This window comes from Pongo abelii, chromosome 18 (genome assembly GCF_028885655.2).
Source record: "Pongo abelii isolate AG06213 chromosome 18, NHGRI_mPonAbe1-v2.0_pri, whole genome shotgun sequence".
Classification (NCBI taxonomy): domain Eukaryota; kingdom Metazoa; phylum Chordata; class Mammalia; order Primates; family Hominidae; genus Pongo; species Pongo abelii.
In genome coordinates this window covers 2,696,397-2,719,467 of record NC_072003.2, presented here as the reverse complement: position 1 = coordinate 2,719,467, position 23,071 = coordinate 2,696,397, and the positions used below count along the sequence as shown (strand labels likewise).

The 23,071-nt window shown below is 52.5% G+C and overlaps 1 protein-coding gene and 1 long non-coding RNA gene across 3 annotated transcripts in view; one reads left to right on the top strand and one right to left on the bottom strand.

Moving 5' to 3' along the window:
* The window catches only part of PDPK1 (3-phosphoinositide dependent protein kinase 1), a 70,462-nt gene that overhangs the window by 26,136 nt on the left and 21,255 nt on the right, over positions 1-23,071 (bottom strand). Inside the window, exons 2-7 of one of the 2 annotated variants that reach the window (XM_024233669.3) lie at positions 19,534-19,794; positions 15,979-16,021; positions 15,593-15,730; positions 11,824-11,968; positions 11,067-11,164; positions 36-111 (exon numbers count right to left, since the gene is read on the bottom strand). In XM_024233669.3, coding sequence (XP_024089437.2) covers positions 36-111; positions 11,067-11,164; positions 11,824-11,968; positions 15,593-15,730; positions 15,979-16,021; positions 19,534-19,794 — 761 coding nt within the window. The remainder of the gene's footprint in view (positions 1-35; positions 112-11,066; positions 11,165-11,823; positions 11,969-15,592; positions 15,731-15,978; positions 16,022-19,533; positions 19,795-23,071) is intronic. The other variant, XM_054534608.2, reaches the window with a different exon arrangement.
* Positions 5,371-11,144, top strand: LOC134760417 (uncharacterized). The gene is made up of 2 exons (XR_010137808.1): positions 5,371-7,689; positions 8,192-11,144. It is a non-coding gene; the product is annotated as an uncharacterized LOC134760417 (long non-coding RNA).

Sequence of the window (23,071 nt, the reverse complement as noted above, 5' to 3'; positions counted from 1 at the left end):
GAAAAGGGAAGTACGGCTTAGATGAAAGTGGTTACCTCTTACAGGCGGACTTCTCCGTGAGCAGCTCTGGAGAAACGTACTGCGCTGTTCCCACGAATGAGTTGGCCCTGGCTGCAGAGGAGAGAGAAGGTCACACTCGGACTCACGATCTGCGACAATCAAGGGCTGCGCGGTGGGTGTTGCACATGGCGGACCATGCACCCCCAGGAGCCAGACTTGTCCAGGGCTCACCGGGACTGGCTCACGGCTCACCGGCTCAAAGACGCCTGCCTGAACCCTGGACACCGGCGCCCTGCACCCTGGCGCTCCCACCCGACACGCGCCTGGACAGCGAGCTGCACACAAATGGCCAGCACATTCTGCCGGTGGCGCCCGCTCAACGGCGGGCATGAGGACACGGCGCTGGCTGGCTCACTGCAGGACCTGGGGTATCCAGACGTGCTCAGGCACACAATAAACAGTTGCAGGCCAGAAACAACCTCCTTTCCATCACAAACAGCTTGGGAGCTGAGGCGCTGCAAAGGGAACAAGACTCAGGCCTCCAGCCCAAGGGCCTTCCTCCATAGAGGAGCTGTGACGGAGCAGCGCCACAGCACGAGCTGGCCCGGGGCCACCACGCAGCTGCCGTCCACGCCGGCCCTGCCCGTGGGCTGGTTCTGAGTGGTCCCTTCCACCTGCCCTCCTCTGGCCAGGCTGAGAGAACCTCACAGCCTCTGCTGCGGGGACTCATTCCCTTCAGTGAATGACTTTTCTGCGGACTTCATGACTGCCCAGGTGCGGTGGCTCACCCCTGCAGTCCCACGGCTTTGGGAGGCCAAGGCAGGAGGACTGCTCGAGGCCAGGAGTTTGAGACCAGTCTGAGCAACATAGTGAGACTCCGTGTCTAGAAAGAATTTCAAGAATTAGCCAGGCACGGTGGTGCACCTCTAGTCTCAGCTACTTGGGAGGCTGAGAAAGGAGGGTCGCTTGAGCCCAGGAAGCTGAGGGTACAGTCAGCCACAATGGCGCCACTGTACTCTAGCCTAGGCAATAGAGCCAGACCCTGTCTCAAATAATAAACAAAAAACAAACACTTCATGGCTGCATTTGCATCCTGCCGGGACCCTCAATGATCCTGCCAAGAACACCAAGGACATCCGCAAACACGCACCCCGCCCCCGCCGGCCTAGAGCAAAGAAAACCAAACCAAGAGCCAAAAACAAACGAAGCCATTCAACCCTGCAAAGAATCAAAGAAATGCAAATTAAAACACGACAGCCTATCTCACTGGCAAAGGGAAAAAAGAATAAAAATACATAGCGCTGGCAGGGATCTGAGGGGACAGACGCAGCGCTACGGGTGGGGCTGTCAAATGGCATCGCTTCTGGGGGCAATTTTCCAATGAGCATCAGAAGTCACAAAGATGTTTGCCTCCCCGACCCTGCGGCTCCCTCTCCATGCTCTGTCCTTCAGCGTCCGGCGTGGCACAGCGACGAGGGCCGCGTCTGCTGGCAGGACGGGATGCCACTTGCTCCACCTACATATTCAGCGTCTCCGTTCTTTACTATAATCGAGCGTTGCTTTTGTGACTTGTACTTTTTAAAATGCCGTTATTAAAAAGTCTATGATTTTTCCTCTGGAGAGATGTATATAACGCATAATTAAATGACTGAGGTTGTCGGGCAGCACACGGAGCCGTACGTGTTTTCAAACACCCACAGTGTGCACAGAGCAAGTCTGTGAGGCCAACACCCACCCCGTCTCTCGGATGAGCGCTACATAGTGAGCCGCCGTGCTGGTAGGACCCTCGCTGCTGCTGCTGCTGCTGCTGCTGCTGTTCTAAGCTTCCTGCGAGCGAGCTATGGGCTTGGATCTCCCAGAATCCCTCCCTGCCCTCTCCAACCTCAGCTCCTCCTAGCTCCCTAAGGGTCTTCCCACCCTCCCTTCTTTCCTCAGGGCTTGCCCACCCTCACCCTCGATTCCTCTGCCACACCTTCCTAAAGGTGTGACTCCGAGCCTTGGGCATATGCAAAGTCACCCCCTTGGAAAAGGACGTCTGTCCTTAGTTTAATCTAGAGACAAACAGTGCCGCTACAGCGTGAAGATGGCTACCCTCGGAATGATGTTCCAAATGCATAAAATACACAGGACTATAGGAGAAAGCAATTATAATCCAATACAGGTTATCAAATTATTGAAGCAATGGATCTGTGATGTAGTAATATGTGACTCGCGTGACACAGCAGCAGGTCACGCCGCAGTAACCCGGCAGCGGTGCTCGGCACAACTGGCATGGCGTCACTACCGTGATGGGACCCCTGCAGCAGGACATGGGAGCACCTGTGACTTCTGATGACAGACGTTTGTTGCTGATGTTCATAATGGAAGGAAACGGTACGCTTTGCTGAAAGGTTAGTGAAAATTAGTAATTTCCTCCTATCCAGCCTCACAGATCCCCTGACTTCTATCTGTGACATCCGAGCTGAGAGCCCCAGACAGAGGGTTAGGAAACCTCGGAGACCACCTAGTTACTTCTCCCTGGGAGCTCAGAGACTGGCCAAAGCTCACGCCTCTCCAGCTGCTGGAAACTCAGGCCCAGAGCCCCACACTGGCTGCTGCTGCCCCCGCACGCCACGGGACTACCGACGCCGGGGAAAGAGACAGTGGGGTCTCGGCCGGGTTGTTGTCTCCACCCTCATCAAAGAAACTCCATGGACCACCCCTAGTCCCCAGATCTGCCAGTCATACTTGGAGGGGCAGTGGGAGGGAAGATCTGAAGAAGTGATCCTGAGCTCACGAGACACCCCCACTCTCTTCAAAGCCAAGGGTGCCAGCTGCCATCTCATCCCTAAACCCACAAAGCAGCACAGAAAAACGCTCCACAAAATGTGACTACCCTTTGGACGAAACACCAGCAAACCAAATGCAGCAACATCTAAAAAGGACTAGGCACCATGACCAAGAGGATGTATGACACAGTGCAAGGTTGGTTCAAAATACAAAAAGCAATGCATTGCATCTCATTAGAATAAAGCACTAAGGAAAACACAGGATCATCTCGACAGATGCAGAAAATGCAGTTAACAGAAATTCCCCACCTCTACAGGACAAAAATATGGAATAGCCGAGGCACAGAAGGAAGGGCCCAGAGTCTGACAGAGGGCACGCACGGCCTACGGCCAACATCATGCTCGATGGCCAAAAACCGCACGCTCTCCCTAAGACCAGGGCGCCCGGCTCACCACATCCAGCCAACACCGAACTAGAGGTCTCAGCCAGGACAATTAGGGAAGAAGACAAAAGGCAGCCAGGTTGAAAGGGAAGAAATAAAACTAGTTCGAATCACAGATGACAGGATCCTGTGTGCACAAAGTCCTGCGGACTCCACTGAGAAGCTATTACAACTAACGAGAGCTCAGCAGGGTGCAGGGCAGGAAAAACCAACTGCATTTCCGCACAATTTCCAGGAGCAACCCGAAAATGAAATTCACAATCCCAGCACTCTGGGAGGCCCAGGCAGGCGGATCACCTGCGATCAGTTCAAGACCATGTTATCCATAAACGTGGTGAAACCCCGTTTCTACTAAAAACACAAAAAATTAGCCGGGCGTGGTGGTGTGCGCCTGTAATCCCAGCTACTCGGGAGGCTGAAGCAGGAGAATCGCTTGAACCTGGGAGGCGGAGGCTGCGGTGAGCCGAGATCGCGCCACCGCACTCCAGCTTGGGCAACAAGAGCGAAACTCCATCTCAAAACAAAAAAACAAAAAAACACAAAAAGAAAAAAAAGGGAAGAAAATTCACAACTCTATTTTTTTTTTTCCCCCCTGAGACAAAGTCTCGCTCTGTTGCCCAGGCTGCAGTGCAGTGGTGTGAAGTCAGCTTACTGCAACCTCTTCCGCCTCCCGGGTTCAAGTGATATCCTCCCACCTCAACTGGTCTCCAACTCCTGACCTCAGGTGATCCACCCACCCTGGCCTCCCAAAGTGCTGGGATTACATGTGTTAGCCACCGTGCCCAGCCAATAACTCTATTTAGAATAACATTAAAAATAAATAAGAATAAATGTAACAAAAGCAGCATAAAGCTTATACTCTGAAAACTACAAAGTGTTTTTGAAAGAAAGATCTAAATAAACAGAAAGACATCCCACGGTGACGGCTCAGAAGACTTAACATGGGTTAACAATGGTAACGCCTCGTAAGCTCATCTCTAGACTCAATGCCATCCCTTCTCAGATCCCGGCAGGCTTTCACTGAGGGCAGCGTTTTCAAGGCCCATCTGCATGGCAGCGTGCATGGGTGCCTCATCCCTCCTTAGGGCTGGGGCTGGAGAAGATTCCCTCGTTGTGTGGACACGCCACTCGCTCATCCACTCATCTGACGACACATGAGTCGTTTCCACCTTTGGGCTACCGTGAATGATGCTGTGGGCATTCTAGCACCTGTTTTTGTCTGAATGTGTGTTTTCATTTCTTTTGGGTTCATACCTAGGAGTGGGACTGCAGGGTCATATGGTAATTCTATTTCCTTTTGAGGAGCTGCCAGCCTGTTTTCCAAAGTAGCTGTACTATCTGACATTCCCACCCACGGCATATGTGGGTTCCAGTCCCCCTACATCCTTGCTAACATTTGTTATTATCTGTCTTCTCATCACAGTCATCCTAGTGGGTGTGAGGTAGTATCACCCTGTGGTTTTGATTTGCATTTTCCTAATGACTAATAATGTTGAAGAACTTTGCATGTGCTTATGGGCCATTTGTTTATCTCTCCTTTGGAAAAATGTCTAGTCATACCCTTTGTTCCGTGCTTTATTTTTTTTTTCTCCCTCTGAGTTCCTTACATTCTGGATACAAGTCCCTTATCAGATAGATGATTAGCAGATCGTGTCTCCTATTTGGTGGGTCTTTTCACTTTCGTGATATCACTTGAAGCACAAAAGTACTTAAACTTCATATAAATCTAACTCATCCTTTTCTTGGTTGCTTATGCTTTTGGCAGTGTATCTAAGAAAACATTGCCTAACCCAATTGTCACATTTAATCCTATAATTTCTTCTAAGAGTGTCATAGTTTTCGCCCTTACATTCAGACCTCTAATGCATTCGGAGTGAACTGTTTTTGAGATGGAGTCTCACTCTGCCGCCCAGGCTGGAGCGCAGTGGTGCGATCTCCGTCTCCCAGGTTCAAGTGAGTCTCTTGCCTCAGCCCCCACTCCAAATAGCTGGGATTACAGGCGCACACCACCATGCCTGGCTAATTTTTGTATTTTTACTAGAGATGGGCAGCGGGTCGCGAACTCCTGACCTCAAGTGATCCGCCTGCTTCAGCTTTCCAAAGTGCTGAGATTACAGGCGTGAGCCACCATGCCGGCCTGGAGTCACCTTTTTTTTTTTTTTTTTTTTTTTTGGTGAGGCGGGGAGATGGGAGGCGCAGGGATGGAGTTTTCCTCTGTTGCCCAGGCTGCAGCAGTGTCGTGATCTTGGCTCACCGCAACCTCCGCCTACCAGGTTCTAGCGATTCTCCTGCCTCAGCCTCCCAAGTAGCTGGGATTACAGGAGTCACCTGGCTAATCTTTTTTTTTTTTTTTTTTTGAGATGACGTTTTGCTCTTGTTGCCCAGGCTGGTGTGCAATAGTGTGGATCTCGGCTCACTGCAACCTCCACCTCCCAGGTTCAAGTTATTCTCCTGCCTCCTGAGTAGCTGGGACTACAAGCGTGTACCACCACACCTAGCTAAAAACACACCTGTATTTTCAGTAGAGACAGGGTTTCACCAGGTTGGTCAGGTGGGTCTCCAACTCCTGACCTCAGGTGATCCGCCTGCCTCGGCCTTCCAAAGTGCTGGGATTACAGGCGTGAGCCACCGCGCCCAGCCGTAAATTTTGTATTTTTAGTAGAGACAGGGTTTCATCACGTTGGCCAGGCTGGTCTCGAACTCCTGACCTCAGGTGATCCACTCGCCTCAGCCTCCCAAAGTGCTGCGATTACAGGTGTGAGCCACCGTGCCTGGCCCTGGAGTGAGCTTTTGTGTATGGTGTGAGGAAGGGGTAATAACTTTTTAATGAATTAACCATCATTGGAAGAGAATGGTGAACCAATTTGTGGTTTTCAAAAATGGCATGAAAAGGGGAAAGAAGCATCTATCCTACTTTTCCTTTACAGATGATACCACGAGTTAACCCAAAAGTTGCTGGGGAGAAGTTTCTCTTTAATGAATTCCATCTCATGAATGTATCAGGCTGTGACCTTTCTGCACTCTCTAATGAGTTAATGAATTTACGCCAATTATGGCCACGAATGCTGCTGCTGTCACAGAGAGATGCCGGATAAAGAACACCCACCACCAGTCTCTGAACAGGGAGGGGAGAATCAACTCTGAATGTGATGTAGTGGCCAGGAGAGAGGACCATGTTCCACAACGCCACACAGATGCAAATGACCTGTTTCTTCAACAAACTGCAAGGGAAAACATAAAAATGGGGGAAGCTACAGATTAAAATACATGTGTTTGGACAGGAGAGTATTTAATGGCAAAAGAAAAAGAAAAAAAAGTAAAAATTAACAAATGAAATTGTGCAAAACTTATTTGAATCCTGTTCAAGTGAGCAACAAAACATTATGATGTACATGAGACAACTGGAAATATAACTCTGACTGGACACTTTGAGATATTAAGCAATTACTGTTCATTTTTATGTATCAAACAGTATGGTATTGTGGTTACGCTTTTAAAAAGATTTGTATTTTAGCGATACCTACTGGAATTTTTACAGGGAAAACCGACTGAGGATGCTGGGCATCAGGTCACTAGCACCGAGTGGATTTTTTACAATAAGCAGTAATTCTCCCCAGCCCCATGCATCATAGCCAATCCTAAATGAATGCCAATCTGGAAAAGACCAAAATAAACCATGGGAAGATGGGAAGAGCTGCTCTTGGTGACGGGAGAATGGGGACTCTCTCTTTTATTGGGCAAATTCCACTTTCCATCATGCAGGAAAATCCATCTTGAAGGCAGCTCCTCTCTGTGCCGGCGGTGGGTGATCCAGCCTAAGCTAGAATGGCGGCAAGCTCAAGGCAGCTGTGGCCCTCAGGAGAGCGTCTGGAGTCCGCAGCACAGTGGGAGGCGCAATGGCAGCTGGTCTGAGGGTCTGGATGAGGGCCATGCACAGATGGGGACAGAGGAGCCACTGTAGTGACTGAAGCCCACGGCGTCCACCGTCTCCAGCCAGCCCCGTCCACACCTGAAGTCCACAGCGTCCACCCTCTCCAGCCAGCCCCGCCCACACCTGCGGCCTTCCTCTCCTTCCTGTTTGGTGAGTGGTGCCTCCACACCTGGCTGCATACCAGAAAGGCCTGCACAGGTCAGAACACAGGTTTCCAAACCCCACTCCAAGTCTGAACCTCCAAGGACACCCCGAGCTCCCCGAGGTTCTTGCACAGAGGGCACAGGCCAGAGACAGCCCAGGTGGGAAGCTTACTCTGAGTCAGCTGCCCTCACCAAGATACATCCACAGGCTCCTGTGCAAGGAGAGGAGGCAGAAGTCCTCTCTGCCAGGAGGTCCTCCTGAATCTCCCAAGCCCACACCACTGCCCTGCTCCACCTCCCACCACCTCCCCCTGCAGATACGGGGGCCACCCTACCCACCCCACAGGAACCATGGGAAAACCTGCCTCCCTCTAGGAGGAGGGCGTGGCACAGCTGCTGCACAGGTAAGGAACCTCGCTATGCCTTGCTCCCATCAACACTTTTATTCTAGATTTGAAGATGTTTTGGGGAAGCCATCTCTGCACAAAAGAAGTCAACGCAGGAATAAATTCCAAGATACTGAACTACCTCAAACAGAAAATAAGTTACTAAAATTAATCCTCCACATAAATTGTAGTTTTTTCCTTTTCCTCAAAGAAGGGGAAAAGAACCACCAACTCATCTATACACACAAGCAACCGGCCCTGGTTTACAATGATGCAAAGACTTTTAGCCTCCTGCTACCAAAAAGCAAAGGTTTATTTCATGATTTCTTCTTTCTTTTCCAGAGACAGGCTCTTGCTCTGTCGCCCAGGCTGGAGTGCAGTGGCAGGATCACGGCTCACTGCAGCCTCAATCTCCCAGGCTCAGGCGATCCTCCCACCTCAGCCTCCTGAGTAACTGGGACTACAGGCACGCACTACCACGCCCAGCTAATTTTTGTTTTTTTATCTTACGTGGAGACAGGTTTTGCCGTGTTCCCCAGGCTGGTCTCAAACTCCTGGGCGCAAATGATCGACCTGCCTCCGCCTCCCCAAGTGTTGGGATTACAGGTGAGCCACTGTGCCCAAGCTATTTCACTATTTCATCAGCGCACTTAAATGCCTATTTTTTTAAGTGGCTACAGGGCAACAAGACTATCCCTGTGACAAATACCAGATTCTAAAGAAAATCTACCCACGTAACAAACCTGCACGTGGATCCCCTGAATCTAAAATAAAAGTTGAAATTATGAATAAATAAAGCCTTGGAATAAGGGAGGGGGAAAAAAAAAGAAAATCCACATGAAGGGAAAAACGCCCAGAGCAGAGACCAGGGAGGTGGTTCCTGAGGCTGACTGCGGGCACAGCCCAGAGAGCGGTTCCCGGGACTGACTGTGGGCAGAGCCAGCCCGCAGCGCTCCTGACCCCACGGAATGTTGTGGGCTCATCTCTGGGCAGGAAGTCAGCACAAGGACAGCAAGACACTGACAGATCCTAAGAAAGCTTACGAGACAGAAGTTCCTGTTTGGTTCAACTTTGTCACAGACAACACTGAGGGAGATGAGGTTACACTGTGTACACAGAAATAGGATTACCAGCCAGTAAGACGGTTACTATTTAACAGGAATGAGTCAAACAGATCAAGGTTTCAGGGCATGTCTGAAACACCAGGAAGACCGCCCTGGCTTTGTGCAGCTTTGGGCGGGAGGTGCGCATTCCGGCATGCCACTGGACGGGGAGGGGAACGGGGCTACAAGAGGCAGCGGACGGCAGCAGGACTAAGCCACCCTAGAAAACAAGAGGCTCCGGCTTGATTGCTGGTTTCAATCTTAGCCCCAAAAAGGTGATGTTATTTATTTATTTATTTATGAGACGGAGTCTCACTCTGTTGCCCAGGCTGGAGTGCAGTGGCACGATCGTGGCTCACTGCAACCTCTGCCTCCTGGGTTCAAGCGATTCTCCTGCCTCAGCCTCCTGAGTAGCTAAGACTACAGGCACGCACCACCACGCCCAGCTAATTTTTTATATTTTTAGTAGAGACGGGGTTTCACCACGTTAGCCAGGATGGTCTCGATCTCCTGACCTCGTCATTCGCCCGCCTCGACCTCCCAAAGTGCCGGGATCACAGGCTTCTTTTATTTTTTATTTATTACTACTATTTTTTAACAGTTGATCGCTCTGTTACCCAGGCTGGAGTGCAGTGGGATCATCCTAGTTCACTGCATCATCAATCTCCCATTTCAGCCTCTCGAGTAGCTGGGACTACAGGTGTGTGCCATCACACCAGGATGGTTTTTGGCTTTTTTGTAGATATGGAGTCTCACCATGTTGCCCAGTGGCTGGTCTCAAATTCCTGGCCTCAAACGATCCTCCTGCCTCAGCCTCCCAAAGCCCTAGGATTACAGGTGTGAGCCCCCATGCACAGCCAGGGTGATGTTTGAGGATTCTCAGAGAAGTTCCCAGATCCAAGACAAGATCTTAGGGCCTCCATGACTGTGCAGAGATGAAAGCACCAATTGACAGAATCTCAGCCAGAGCCCTGAGTGTGAAAACACAGGGCTGGAAACGCCCGGAAGGGAAAGATAAGGCCCGGTGGAGGAAACGAGCAACTACCTCAAGGTGCCGAGAGAGGCCCCACAGGCACCAGCTGGGTACCTCCCAGCACACAGAATACAGGGCCAATTCCTAAGAAACAGAAAAGCCGAGCTGAGTCCGGAGGGCCTGCCTTGCTGAAGGGCCTGCTCTCCACCCAGCTGTGCTCTCCTGCAGCTACTGGGGGCCGGCTGGCCGTCCGTGGAGACGAGGCCAGAACCACCACCGCTCTGTGCTCACGGTTCCCCTTTTCCACACGAGAGCAGCTACAACAACACGGTCACTTCTGTCTGAATCTTTCCTCCACCAACAAACCTGCACTCACGTCCCTCCAAACCGGGCTCCAGCACCTCTCACCCCTACAGAGCCCTCTACGGAGGCCTTTCTCTGACGGGCACCCCAAGCCCAGGCAGAGGCCCATGCACCACTTGGAGGCCCTTGGACCCAGCCTCTTGACCCAGACAGACTCCAGCAATCACCCGAGGTTCATCTTCAAGGTCACTTATAATGCACACAGCAGCCTTCAGCTTCCCCAAACCTCATCCCAAGGCTTTATCTTCTCTCTACCCAGCACTCCGGAGCAGTCTTCGGAATTTCAACTGCCTTTCTTTACACCTCCAGAGTTTGTGATTTCTACCCAATAAGCACCTGAAGGGCATCGAGACGCCCCCGGCCGGCTAAGACAACCTAGGCCACTTCTCTGGCCCGAGTGGACTTTCAGCAATGTCTCCGACGGAGTTGTCACAACATGGTCCAAGGCTAGAAACTACCCCTGGGAACAGGACTCGGAGGCTTTGTGATGACAAACATGCACGTGGCCAGCAGGGAGACAGACGGACAGGTAACGGAGGGAGGGCACTGAGGTACAGGGATGTGCGCCCCCAGATACTACCTGCAATACAGGCAGGAGGAGCCAGGAGCTGACCACACCGGCTCCACATCCTGCACGCGGATGGCTGGGTACGAATGTGGCCCCCTGCACTGTCCAGAAGACGAGTAGGGAGGATGAACCAGAGCAAGGCGCTGAGGATGAACCAGTGACCTCCCGCTCTACACCAACACACGCTGCCTGGGCCCCCCCCCCCCCCCAGGAAGACCTGCTGGCGTGGCAGGGTCTTGCCCAGAGAAAGTTCAAGATCTGTTTGAGAACAGCCAAGGTATCCCCACCTCAGTCGCTGATGAAGATGACACAATGCAACACACTCCTCAGAAGTCGCTTTCCATCTGAAGCACAGAGCCGGGCTCTGCTAGAAATAAAACTCACACACCTTGTTTGCTCTCTGGGGATAAGACTTTTGCTGTTCCAAAATCTGTGATCTGGATGTGCATATCTTCATTTAACAAAATGTTTTCCGGTTTAAGGTCCCTGTAAAAGTAGATTTTCACATTTGAGAAGAAATACTTAAAACAGCAACATTATTACATACTCTAAATTTTGCTGAAAACAAAATGAACGAATGAATGCATATGATCCTTACAGACTGACAACCAGGGCTACAGGCCTAAAGCTCACAAGCAACAAGTGTTGACTGTACACAGTAGGGATTCACCACCTCACATCTCCACGTCATTCTAATTAGCTTTTTAATGAAGTAAAATCTACCATTTTTAACGCACAAAATGAAAGCTATGCACACTTCTGAGCTGACTTTATCAGAAAGTCATGAAAAATGAGACCAGAAAGAAGTACACACAGAAGCTACAACTGAAAAAGATAAAAAGCATCAGTCAAGATGGTGAAAAGAATCATTAGCTCGCCAAGAAAGACGCGCGACCATTTGATGTGGTATTTGCAGGAGAGCCTCTCCACGTCAGCGCTCCATGGACGTGCGGCCTCGCCTTGGCGCTCAGGCTGTGGCATAGGCAGGCATCTCAGTCACACCCATCCAGGGAGCACTCCAACCAGGCTGACCTCAAGGGCGGGGGCCATCTGGGCATCGGCTGTGGCCTGTGAGCCAAACGGTCACTGGCCCTGATCATTAAACTGACGTCCTGCAAACCCCACCCAGCCACCCCCGAGGTTACCTGTGAATGATGCCCTTGCCGTGCAAGTACTCTAAAGCAGACACAATCTCAGCCGTGTAAAATCGGGTACAGGTCTCATCGAATGAACCGATTTTGCGAATATATTTAAGTAGTTCTCCATTTTTGGCGTAACTAAGGCCGAAATCTGAATATTGTGCAGTTAAGGAAGTGTAAAAATCCTTTGTTTTGTTTTGGAGCAGGTTTACTCCGTTGCCCAGACTGGAGTGCAGGGGCACAATCATAGCTCACTGCAGCCTCAACCTCCCTGGCTCAAGCGATCCTCCCACCTTAACCCACCCAAGTGGCTGGGAATATAGGTACGCGCTACCACGCCTTTTATTTTGTAAAAGCCATTTTTTGAAAACTAACCTTAAAAGTCTGATAAGAATTTTTAATTAAATGCAAACTGAAAGTACCCGTGGCCCAAGACAGTCATGTCACTGGATCTGATGGGCATCCCAGGCCCCAACTCCAAGACGAGGCACCAGCACGATGAGGGGTTTCTCATCAAGAACACCATCACACGGTCTCGAGGAAACAGGAACAGAGCCTCTCAGCCCCGACTGCCCCTCTGGCCCCTGGCCGTGTTTACGGCCTCAGTGAAAGGGAACCGCTGGAGACAGGGCCTACAGACGCCAACCAAAAAGCGCATATAACTCACGTGCAGGCTTCAATGCACAAAGATCCTGGGGGCCGGCGGAGCAGGGTCGGAGAGCGCGGCAGCCCCTGCCCTGAGACCCCGGCTTTATGTGCTGCGCGTCCACGCGTGGCACTGCCCCTTCCATGCAGGCTCCTTCCGTGGACAAAGTGACACATTTTGTTTTGTTTTGTTTTAAGATGCAGTCTCGCTCAGTCGCCAGGCTGGAGTGCAGTGGCGCTACCTCGGCTCACTACAACCTCCGCCTCCCGGAGTCGAGCAATTCTCCTGCCTCAGCCTCCCGAGTAGCTGGGACTACCAGCGCGTGCCACCATGCCCAGCTAATTTTGGTATTTTTAGTAGAGACGGGGTTTCCCCATGTTGGCCAGGATAGTCTCCATCTCTTATCCTCGTGATCTGCCCGCCTCGGCCTCCCAAAGTGCCGGGATTACAGGCGTGAGCCACCACACCCAGCCAAGTGACACATTTTGTAAGACAAAAGCCATTTCGTGAACTTCTACACTCATGAAGTGTGTCTGGGAGGCCCCCTCCTCTGGGCACCACTGCCCTACGATGGCTCCATCTGTAGCCTCCTTTTCCCAGAGGACTTAAGACCGACAATAAATGGATCCCAGATACAGATTCCCCTGGAAGCGGCAAACGTCCATCCCCATTACCGGAAACCTCCAGATACTTCACACTTACTGGCAGCCCAGGACACGGGGACCCAAATCCTTGCCTGCCCTGAGCAGTGGCTCTCGAGGCCAGGAAGGGGGGCTCGTGCTCAGAGCCAGGCTGGCCTGCCTGCTCAGTTCTGGCTTCTGTTTGCCAGGGTACCATCATCTCCCACCAAGGATGAACCTGAAGCTTCAGGGCAACGAGGAGAAACCCAGAAGGGAAGGGACTTGCAACCAAGGCTGCCCAAAGTGGCCCCTGTCCAGGCCCATCTCTAAATACAACCCACACCGAGGATGCCTGGTGGGGCAGAAGTCCCTGGGTCTCGTTCCTGTCAGGGGCGAGTAAACCTTCACAACCTCCCAGGGCTTTGGAATTTGACTTAATGACAAAGGGCAACATGGACCACTGGACAAAGACCTGGAGTTCCCACTACCTGCACCGCTCTGGCCAATCCCATTTGGAAATCAGTCAGCAAGATTCGCTCTCCTCTGGAATCTGAGCCCCTGGGAGGAGAGGATGGGAGACGTCAAGCGTGTGCAATTCTGTCGCAGCCTCACAACCAACAAGCAGCCGTGTTCCGAGGGCTCTGCGGGAAGCCCAGAGGGACTCCCGTGGCTCAAACGGGGGCAGAGACATGCAGGGCCCCGGGGCACGTGAAGGTGAGAGACAGAACATACCGTGAAGCAGCCACTGACAGCGAGAGACAGAGGCAGGAACAGGGATGACACTGGAGGACAGCAGGCCTGCCTGGAGGCCAGCATTCTCTAAAACCTTCCACAAACCAAAAGCAAAGCCCGCCCCGGGCCACGTGCCTGGCAGCTGCTCAGTCACTGCCCTGCTCCTCTCTAGGCAAAATCCCAGGGAAGCACCTTGCGTCGTCTCCATTTCCTCACCTCTTACTCTTCCTTGAACAGTCCCCCCAAGAAACTGCCTACCCACCATCAACACTTGGCACAGGGCAGATCCACGGGTCAGGCTGTGTGCACCTGACTGCTTCATAACCCCTGGGTAGGCAGCCAGCACCCTCCATCAGAAACCGTTTAATCCCGTGGCCTCTGGATCTCCATCATTCGAACTCAGGAGCAACACCCCATCACAATCTCCTGTCCTCGGTGGGCCCCTCCTCGTGTTCACCCCTGCACTGGGGGAACCCAGGCTCCACTCACAGAGGAGCCGACCTCTGGGCAGCCTGCCAGCTCGCTGTGAAAGTCCTCACGGCCCTGACTCCTCCTGGAGCTCTGCTGGCAGCACCTAAGTGCCCACTCAGACCTGAATGGCGGCACCAGCGGATGCATGAAATGCCAGCCCAGCACCCGCCCCGGTCTCTCCCAGCTCAGCGGCAGACACCGCTGTGCATTAGGCTTGAGGGCCACCTCCCAGGAGCCGCCCGACTCCATTCTCTTGACCAGTCTGTTCATAAGACCTCAACCACGGCCCCTGCCCCTGCTCTCCTGCCCATTCTCTCACCCGGCCTAGGAGCAGCCAGAGCAAATCCCACATTCCCCGCCACAAAGAGAAGGAAGTCCAGACTCAGTGCCAGGATGCCACGGCTCAGGGGCCCAGCCCACCACAGCCTTTCATGCCCCCCAACACACACTCCTGCCCAGGAGTTTAAAGAGCCCCACACTGCCGCCAGCCCCTACCCAGCCCTAAGACTCTTGGCAGCATATCTTGCTGCCGGGAAGCCTCTCACACGGATCATCAGTGCATGTCCAGCTCCTCCACCAACATCCAAGCTTCTTGACGGCAGAGACGCCACCCGGCATACCAGCACTTTCCCATCACCCATCAACCTGCACTTGGCAAGCACCTCCAAACAAAGAGAGCACACACACTCCGCCGGCAGCCGAAGGAGCTGCAGGATGGTGCTAAGAGTGGGAGCAGGCCAGAACAAAGCTCTAACACAGAAGAGCCGGGTGCTCGGGAGAGACGGGGAGGACTCAGGCCCCTCCCCAGGCAGAATGGGGACGCCACCGCACTTGGGCCAGCTTGGAGGGCGGCGGGGGAGGAAAAGAGCAGATGCAGACTGCACCTGCTGGGGGCGACAACGGTGTGGCGTGGCCAGCCCAGCCACTGGCAGGCCCACAGGTCAGCTGGATGGGGCAGAGGTGGGGCCCACCCCAACCGCCACCGGGCCTTGCCTCCCAGATTCCTGAGCCAAGGTTTAATAACAGAAAAGATGGCGCTCTAGGGGAGCAAGGGACACCGACCAAGCAAGCCGCAGCAGAGAGGACTGTGCTGGAGCCACATCAATGGCTTCTCCGGGAGGTAACGTCCTGTGCAGACTCACGGCCACACCCTGGCGCTGCCTCGGCTGCCTCCCTGAATGTCAGCGGCCTGAGGGAGCCCACTCGGCAGGGAGCGGGGGCTGCTTGTGGGAACACACAGGGTCTGATTCCAAGTGAGAGGGGTGACTGGTGTGGCTTCAGACGGCACCAACCACGCAAAGGATACACAGCTTCTCGTCGTCCTGAAATGTGAAGTAAAGCTTAACAAAGAAGGGGTGATCCAGGCGCGACATGACATCCCGCTCTCTGGTTACATACGGGACCTTGTTCTCTTTTATGATATGTCGCTTCTCCAGAATTTTAACTTCAGGTGAGAGAGAAGTGAGTTACTATCAGAAACAACAAAAAACACTAAAGACATGACTCACAAAGGTAACTGGTACAAATTAAAGTCTTTCAAACATTGTACACACCAGCCTGGTGGTCTCTAAAGCCAACAGTGTCCTGTACCCTGAAATCAGCACAGAAACCCCGGCCCTGCCACCCCGGCTGCCCTGCACGGAGCCGCTGGCCCTGCTCCCAGACGCACAGCTCCCTGCAGCCCATACTCACTCGCGTATTCTCTGGAGGTTGCCAGTTCTCGAGCCAGGACAACCTGGTTTAGAAAGAAAAGGAGAAAAAGAAACACACAATGTAATAACCGGGACACTGGGTCTGACAAGTCCCTCTGCCCCACGCGCACACTTCCTGTCCCCACTGAAGGCTTGAATCTACCGTGAAATATTTTGGGTCTTGTCCTGACAAGTAGAGCTAAAAGCCAATGCTCGTGTTGATGTGTTCTAACAGCTAAGAGAAAACATATCCATCTCTCCATTGTTTTCAGAAGCTTCTTGATCAGCTGTAATAAGTCCTAACGGTGCAACACAAGTATAAATTCATGAGCCTCTTCGACTGCCACGCCCTTCACCAACAGTAGGAGTGGTAGGGCACAGGGGCTTCTTCGAAAACAATATGTCCTTCTAGTATACGTTCATTGCAAAGCCTGCCCTGAATTTTCATTTTTGGAAATAATTGTTATCATACATTTCGTATGATGGCGCTTGCGGATACCATGAAGAGAGCCTGGCTGTAAAGGACACAGGGAGCTAAACCAACAATGCATGGCCCTGTGTGCCCACAAGAGGGAGCCACCTTCCCAGGATGCAGCAGGCCTCCTGCCCTGTCCTCTCCTTAGCACCCCTGAGCCCTGCACTCAAACCCCACCTCGGAGACAGAGCACTCCAGCAGGGCAGGCATCCCAAACAGGGGAGAGACCCTCCACTCGGACTAGCCTGGGGCACACCCTGAGGCACCAGACTGGAAATTCCTGGTGGGCCCACAGTTTAGCCAGAGCGCGTGAGACAGCTGTGCCAGGGAGGCCCCACCACCACCAAGTGGTACACAAGTGTCTCCTAAGACACCCACAGGGGGACGGCCTGAGGAGCAGGGAGCAGAGGAAACCTGTCCCGTTACATTCCTGGGGGCTGGCAGGAAGACCTTCAGGAGGCCACAGGGCCAGGTCCACCTGGCCCTGGGCTGTGAGCCGCAATCCGGGGCAGGACTCCTGACGGGACACGTCAGAAGAGATCCTGGAAAGCACCACGTGAGACGCCCTGCGGCGCTCAAGAAGAATGAAGTTGGATTCTGGGGACTCTACGTACTCAAGATCTTCCCAGAGGAATACGCCACGCATGGATGGCTCTCAGCTGCCGGGGAGAAAGGGGAAGTGGGCCGGGCAGGGCTCCCCTCTCTAGCTTATGTGTTTCTGTGAGGTCACGTTTCTCCACAAGAGCACGTGCTAGCTTCATAAGTAGAAAAAAGGAAGAAAGAATTGTGAACGAGCACTGATATTTAGTGGAACCCTTTCTAAGGGGATACTGATGTCATCTTTCTGTTGTCTAAACTCAACACTTCACAAGCAGGTTTCCTACAGGAAGGAAGGATCCTCTTCCAGAGAACGGCACGTGACGTGTCCCTCCCTGGAGGTTGTGACCGTCCTCAGGGGGCCTCCCGGCTCTCCAGTGCTGCACCTGGCTCTTGCCCAGCCTCCTAACTATCACTGTCCTTTCCCCCTCCCCTGGAAATCAACTTTTATGTGATCTCTAGTTCAGGAAAGCTGAGAGACAACTGAGGGTAACACATGTAATCTGAGACCCAGTACTGTGGATTCCAAACAGCCCCATGGAGGAGCCTCCAGCTCACCGTGCTCTCCCGGGCACCTCCCTGCTGCAGGTTCAGAAAGACACGGACCACAGCCCCTGGAGGGACAGTGCCTGCTCTCCACCCATCTCCAGAACCCAGGGAAACAGGCAGTTTCACAAATGAGTCTTCCTTTTTCAGTCAAGATAAATGTAAGGGCCATGTATGGTGGCACATGCCTGTGGTCCTAGCTACTCAGGAGGCTAAGGCAGGAGGATCGCTTAAGCCCAGGTGGTGAAGGCTGCAGTGAGCTATGATCACACCACTGCACTCCAGCCTAGGTGACAGAGCAAGATCCTGTTTCTAAAAGCATAAATACATACATAATAAAGTTAAATTAAAAAGAGAAATATAAGGAAGTAAAACTGAGGCCAAGCACAGTGGCTCACGCCTGTAATCCCAACACTTTGCAAGGCTGAGGAGAGACACTCACTTGAGCCTAGGAGTTCAAGACCAGTCTGGGCAACAAAGTGAGACCCTGTCTCTACAAAAAATTTTAAAATTGGCTGGGCACGGTGGTGCATTCCTGTAACTGCAGCTACTTGGGAAGCTGAGGTAAGAGGATCACTTGAGCCCAGGAAGTCGAGGCCGCAATGAGCTATGATCATGCCACTGCACTCAAGCCTGGGCGACAGAGCAAGACTCTGTCTCAAAAAACAAGTAAAGCTGAGAAAAGAAGAGGCCTCTTCTTTCACTGGGTGGTTGTAAGCAGCCATGCAGAATGCCCAAGGTTTTCCAAAGAGTTTCTTCTTCCTGAAAGGATCTGAGTCCCCAGACTTTGGGGACTAGTCTCGTGGTTGAAGGTATTTTTCATGAGCGCATAATCCTTTTATAAAAAACTTATGTCATAAAACCTGCAATTTAAAAAATCTAAAGTATAAGGGCAGCAAAAGTTAACATTAATTAAAACAATATGTTGGGAATATGGGTAAGCTGTATTTCACGTTTTTCTTTGCATTGTGAAATATTTCATATATGTAAAAAAGAGAAAAAAGGAAAATAAATCTCACATATGGTTTCTCCACAAAGGTCAGGCAAGAAAGAATTATTCAGGAACTCACCGAGGCCCCTCCAGTGAGGTGCCCCCAGGGCTCCCTGGAATGGCCCTAGCACACACACGGCGGCCACCTTGGCGGCCACCTTGGCGACCACAGTGGCGGCACGGGACTCTGTCTCTTTAGAGAGGCCCAGATGGAGACAGTGCACCCCGAGTTGCTCAGGCCTCCCCTCAACCTGTTACAACCTTCACTAAATCCACAACCACACACGGCTTCATGGGTCCCACATCAGCAAAACGTCCCATGTCGGCTGCTTTGAACCTTCATTTCTTTGCTTTCAGAGGAAAAAACACCCCGAGACAGGTAACAAGTGTGACGTGACAGTACTGCGTCAATACTCCTGTTTGTGAAACTCGGAACACAAGAATCTGGAGGCTGTGTCTCCAGCAAATGTCCAGAGCATACTGTTTTATGTATTTAAAAAAACAAAACAGAGAAATAAGAAAAGGTCAATAAGTGTCCCCAGAAACCTCTGGAGAGATACTAACTTTCAATCTAAGAAAAAGAACAGGTTCCCAGGGCCCTGCCAGTGAGACACAAGGACACAGAATGTAACTTGCTGATGCCAGGTTAAAATGAAATTAACTACATTAGAAAAAACCTCCACAGACCATCAAGAGATGTGTCTAACGTTCTCATCTACAAAACCAGGTTACATATTTAGCCACGCTCATCACGTGACCTGCTTGGGGGGTACCCAGCCCCCAAAGGCTCAAGTGGCCTTCACAACAGGTGACACCCCTCAAGGGACCTGAGACCTCCTGCCCGGAAGGACACCAGCCTTGCTTGGAGTCTCTGGCAAGCCCCGAGGAAGGTGAGCCTCCCCAAGGAAATCACGTGCATTAGACACAAAGCAGCAGCAAACACTCACCGTGGAAAAAGAGCCTTCCCCAAGAATTTTCCCAAACTTGAAGTCCTCAGGCCGCTTCTTCCGAGGCTGTGGCGGAGGCTGGGCATGCTGCAGGGAGCCAGCACCAGGCCGAGGCTCGGCTGCAGTGCCATCCATGGCAGGGCTCTGCCTGCTGCCACCAGGAATGCCAGGGGGCGTGCTGGACTCAGTCTGGGTCCTCACCATTGATGGGGATGGGCAGGAACATAACACCACGCTGGACTGGATGGGCACGGCGTCATACTAGGCGACAAAGAGGAAAAGGAGGTAAGGCTCAAGGCATCTGCCTTATTCTCAATGCACGGACCAAGGTGTAAGGACCTCATCGCAACACTCAAAAACAAACCCCAAGCACACGGCAGGCCAGCTGAGCCCCACGGTCTGCTGTGAGCTGCCGGCCTCCTCTCCCGAGTCCTGGCCGTGCCATGGCTCCCCACTACTCCACTGGGCAGCACCTCGCCCTCCTCCTCTCCCTCGCGCTGCCTGAGCCTCCAGCCAACTCATCCCAAGGCCAAGGTAACCTGAGCAGAGACAGCACGGCACATCTTTAATTGTGGGGGGGATGGAGAGATAAGAGTGATGATCGCATGTGTTTACAATACACAGAGACGCCCAGTGCTGGCAAGACTATAACAAAGCGAGCGTACTCACACCACTGCGGCTGGCACCGAAACCCGGGATTGCAGTGGAAATGTTTTTGGAAAGCAGTTTGGCAACTGTCAACAAAGCGACTACAGAACAGTTGTCAATGAGACACAGAAATACGAAGGAGAGGAGGGAGGGCAGAAACCCAGTTAACAATGTAAGCGGGCACGGAGGGAAGATCAGCGTGCAAAGCTAGGTCGGCAAGACGTGCAAGGTGCACCTACAGCCGTAACAATCCCTCCCCAGACTCCAACGTGTCCTCACGGTGGTGGCAGTGGCCCCCCGCACTACAGAAGAACAACGCGAGGCGAGCTCAGGCGCACTAATGGTGGTTTCCGACACAACTCTCCACTCAAAGAACCCTGGAGAGCTCTTGACTCCCTCTCAGTAGGGTCCTAAAGTCTATGCTATGTCTGAAGACACAGGGTCTCCTGCTGCGTCTGTGCCAGGACAGAGGGACTGTCACCAGACAAGCTGCAATCCTTTCAAACACTAAAACCGGCCAGGCGCAGTGGCTCATGCCTGTAATCCCAGCACTTTGGGAGGATGAGGAGGGTAGATCTCTGAGGTCGGGAGTTCAAGATCAGCCTGACCAACATGAAGAAACCCCTTCTCTACTAAAAATACAAAATTAGGCCGGGCGCAGTGGCTCAGGCCTGTAATCCCAGCACTTTGGGGGGCCAAGGCAGGGTCAGGAGTTCAAGACCAGTCTGGCTAACATGGTGAAACCCAGTCTCTACTAAAAATACAAAATTTAGCTGGGCATGGTGGCGGACACCTGTAATCCCAGCTACTCAGGAGGCTAAAGTAGGAGAATCACTTGAACCCGGGAGGCGGAGGTTGCAGTGAGCTGAGATCACCCCACTGCACTCCAGCCTGGGGGACAAGAGCGAGACTTCATCTCAAAAAAAAAAAAAAGAAAAAAATACAAAATTAGCCAGGTGTAGTGGCGCATGCCTGTAATCCCAGCTACTCGGGAAGTTGAGGCAGGGGAATCGCTTGAACCCGGGAGTCGGAGGTTGCAGTGAGCCGCGATCACGCCACTGGACTCCAGCCGTGGTGATAGAGCAAGATTCTGTCTCAAAACAAAAAAAACTGTTACAGATACTAACATTGCAACAGTGTTACAGGCATGGCTACAGAAGAGACTAACAAGAAAACCACAACATGAAACCATGGTCATTAAAGTATGGGGATTATGGATTTTTCTTTTATGACAACTTTTTTGTTGGAGGCGGGGAAACAAGGTCTTGCTCTGTTGCCCAGGCTGGAGTGCAGTGGCGCCATCGATCATAGTTCAATACAGCCTCGAACTTCTGGGCTCAAGCAATCTGGTCTCAGCTTCCCAATGTGCTGGGATTACAAGTTTGAGCCATCGAGCCCAGCTATGACACAAATCCAAGCTAAACATAACGTGAAGCCTAAGGTTCCCAGCTCTGCAGAAGGTGGGCTGCGGCCCTGAGGGTGGAGAAACGTTCTCATGTGTCCGAGAGGCTGGCTGAGCAGCCGGAGCAAGCACCAGGCTTTGGCTTCCCTGAAGCACGGAACCCTCTAGACTCGCAGGCTCACAAAGAACAAAGTAAACTCTTGAATCAAGACTCAGTGGGAAAAAGGTCATAATCACCAGGCTCGGGGCCAGCAAGAACCGTAATGGGCCTGGGCTGTCCTCGCAAGGCTGGCTAGCCATGGGCATACCTGGACACAACACAGGGGCTCCAAGGCTGCCCTGGACTGTGGAACAGCAGGACTGCACTGATCTGTAGGGATCCGCACAAGGGAAGGGAGGCAGGAGGAGCCGGCACTTCACACTGCACCGTCCCAGGCACCACAGCGTGGCTGCAAATTAAGCCGGCCGCTCCCATAAGCGGCCATCAGTGTCACACAGGTCGGGGAGGGGAGAGCACCACCTGTCTCTGCCAGGCCATCCCCCCGACACCTGTCCCACCACCATGTGCATCAGATCAACGTGGGCGTAAGTTCATCTGTGTGCCCAGCCCCCAAGCACAGCTCAAGGACACAGCAAGAGGGGAGTACAGGACAGTGGCAAACTCTGGCCTCCGGCAAGGTGGCCTCCAGCTGCGTCTCCACCAGAGGCAGGCGACGGCCCAGACCTGGTTTTCCAGCCCAGATGCAGAGCAGCACCTGTGGGGGTGCACAGCTAGAGGCCAGCCAGGGGACAGCATGCATGACACGCTTCCATTTCAGCAGAGATTCAAGGGAACACATTGCTTTATTAAAAACTGACAAGTGAGCCACTGAGTAAAATCTCATACGTGAACAAATTTTATGTTTTTAGTTTTATTCATTTATTTATGAATGAATGACTGAGAGTCTCGCTCTGTTGCCCAGGCTGACTGCAGTGGTGCAATTACAGCTCACTGTGGCCTCGACCTCCCAGGCTCTAAGTTTTGGTTGTTGTTGGTCGTCATAACCGAGGCAGGAGAGAAAATGTTACTGGCACCTGTTGGGTAGAGGCGGGGGTGCTGCTCAACATGCTACCAGGAACAGGTCTCCACAATAGAGGGACCCAGGCCACAGGGCAACCACTCCCAGCTGAGAAACCCTGCTCTGTCTTCATAGACTCTACCCCCACATCAGAAAGAAACCCACCAAGTCTTAGTGGCCTCCCTCCAAGCGCTCAGCACAGAGTGGGCCACGTGTGCAATGTGGCCCCGCAGCCTCACCTGGGACGGGGGAAGACAGAAACACAGGCACGGGCACAGGGAGCCTGGGAGAGAGCGGGGAGGGCCCAGGCTGAAGAAGCGTAGTTTAAAATCCTCATGCTATGTTTGGGCAACAGGAAGAACCTTATTTCCACAATACACACAGTGTGAAACGGCAGTGAGATTCCCCACAGGGGGACGTGACTTTAAAT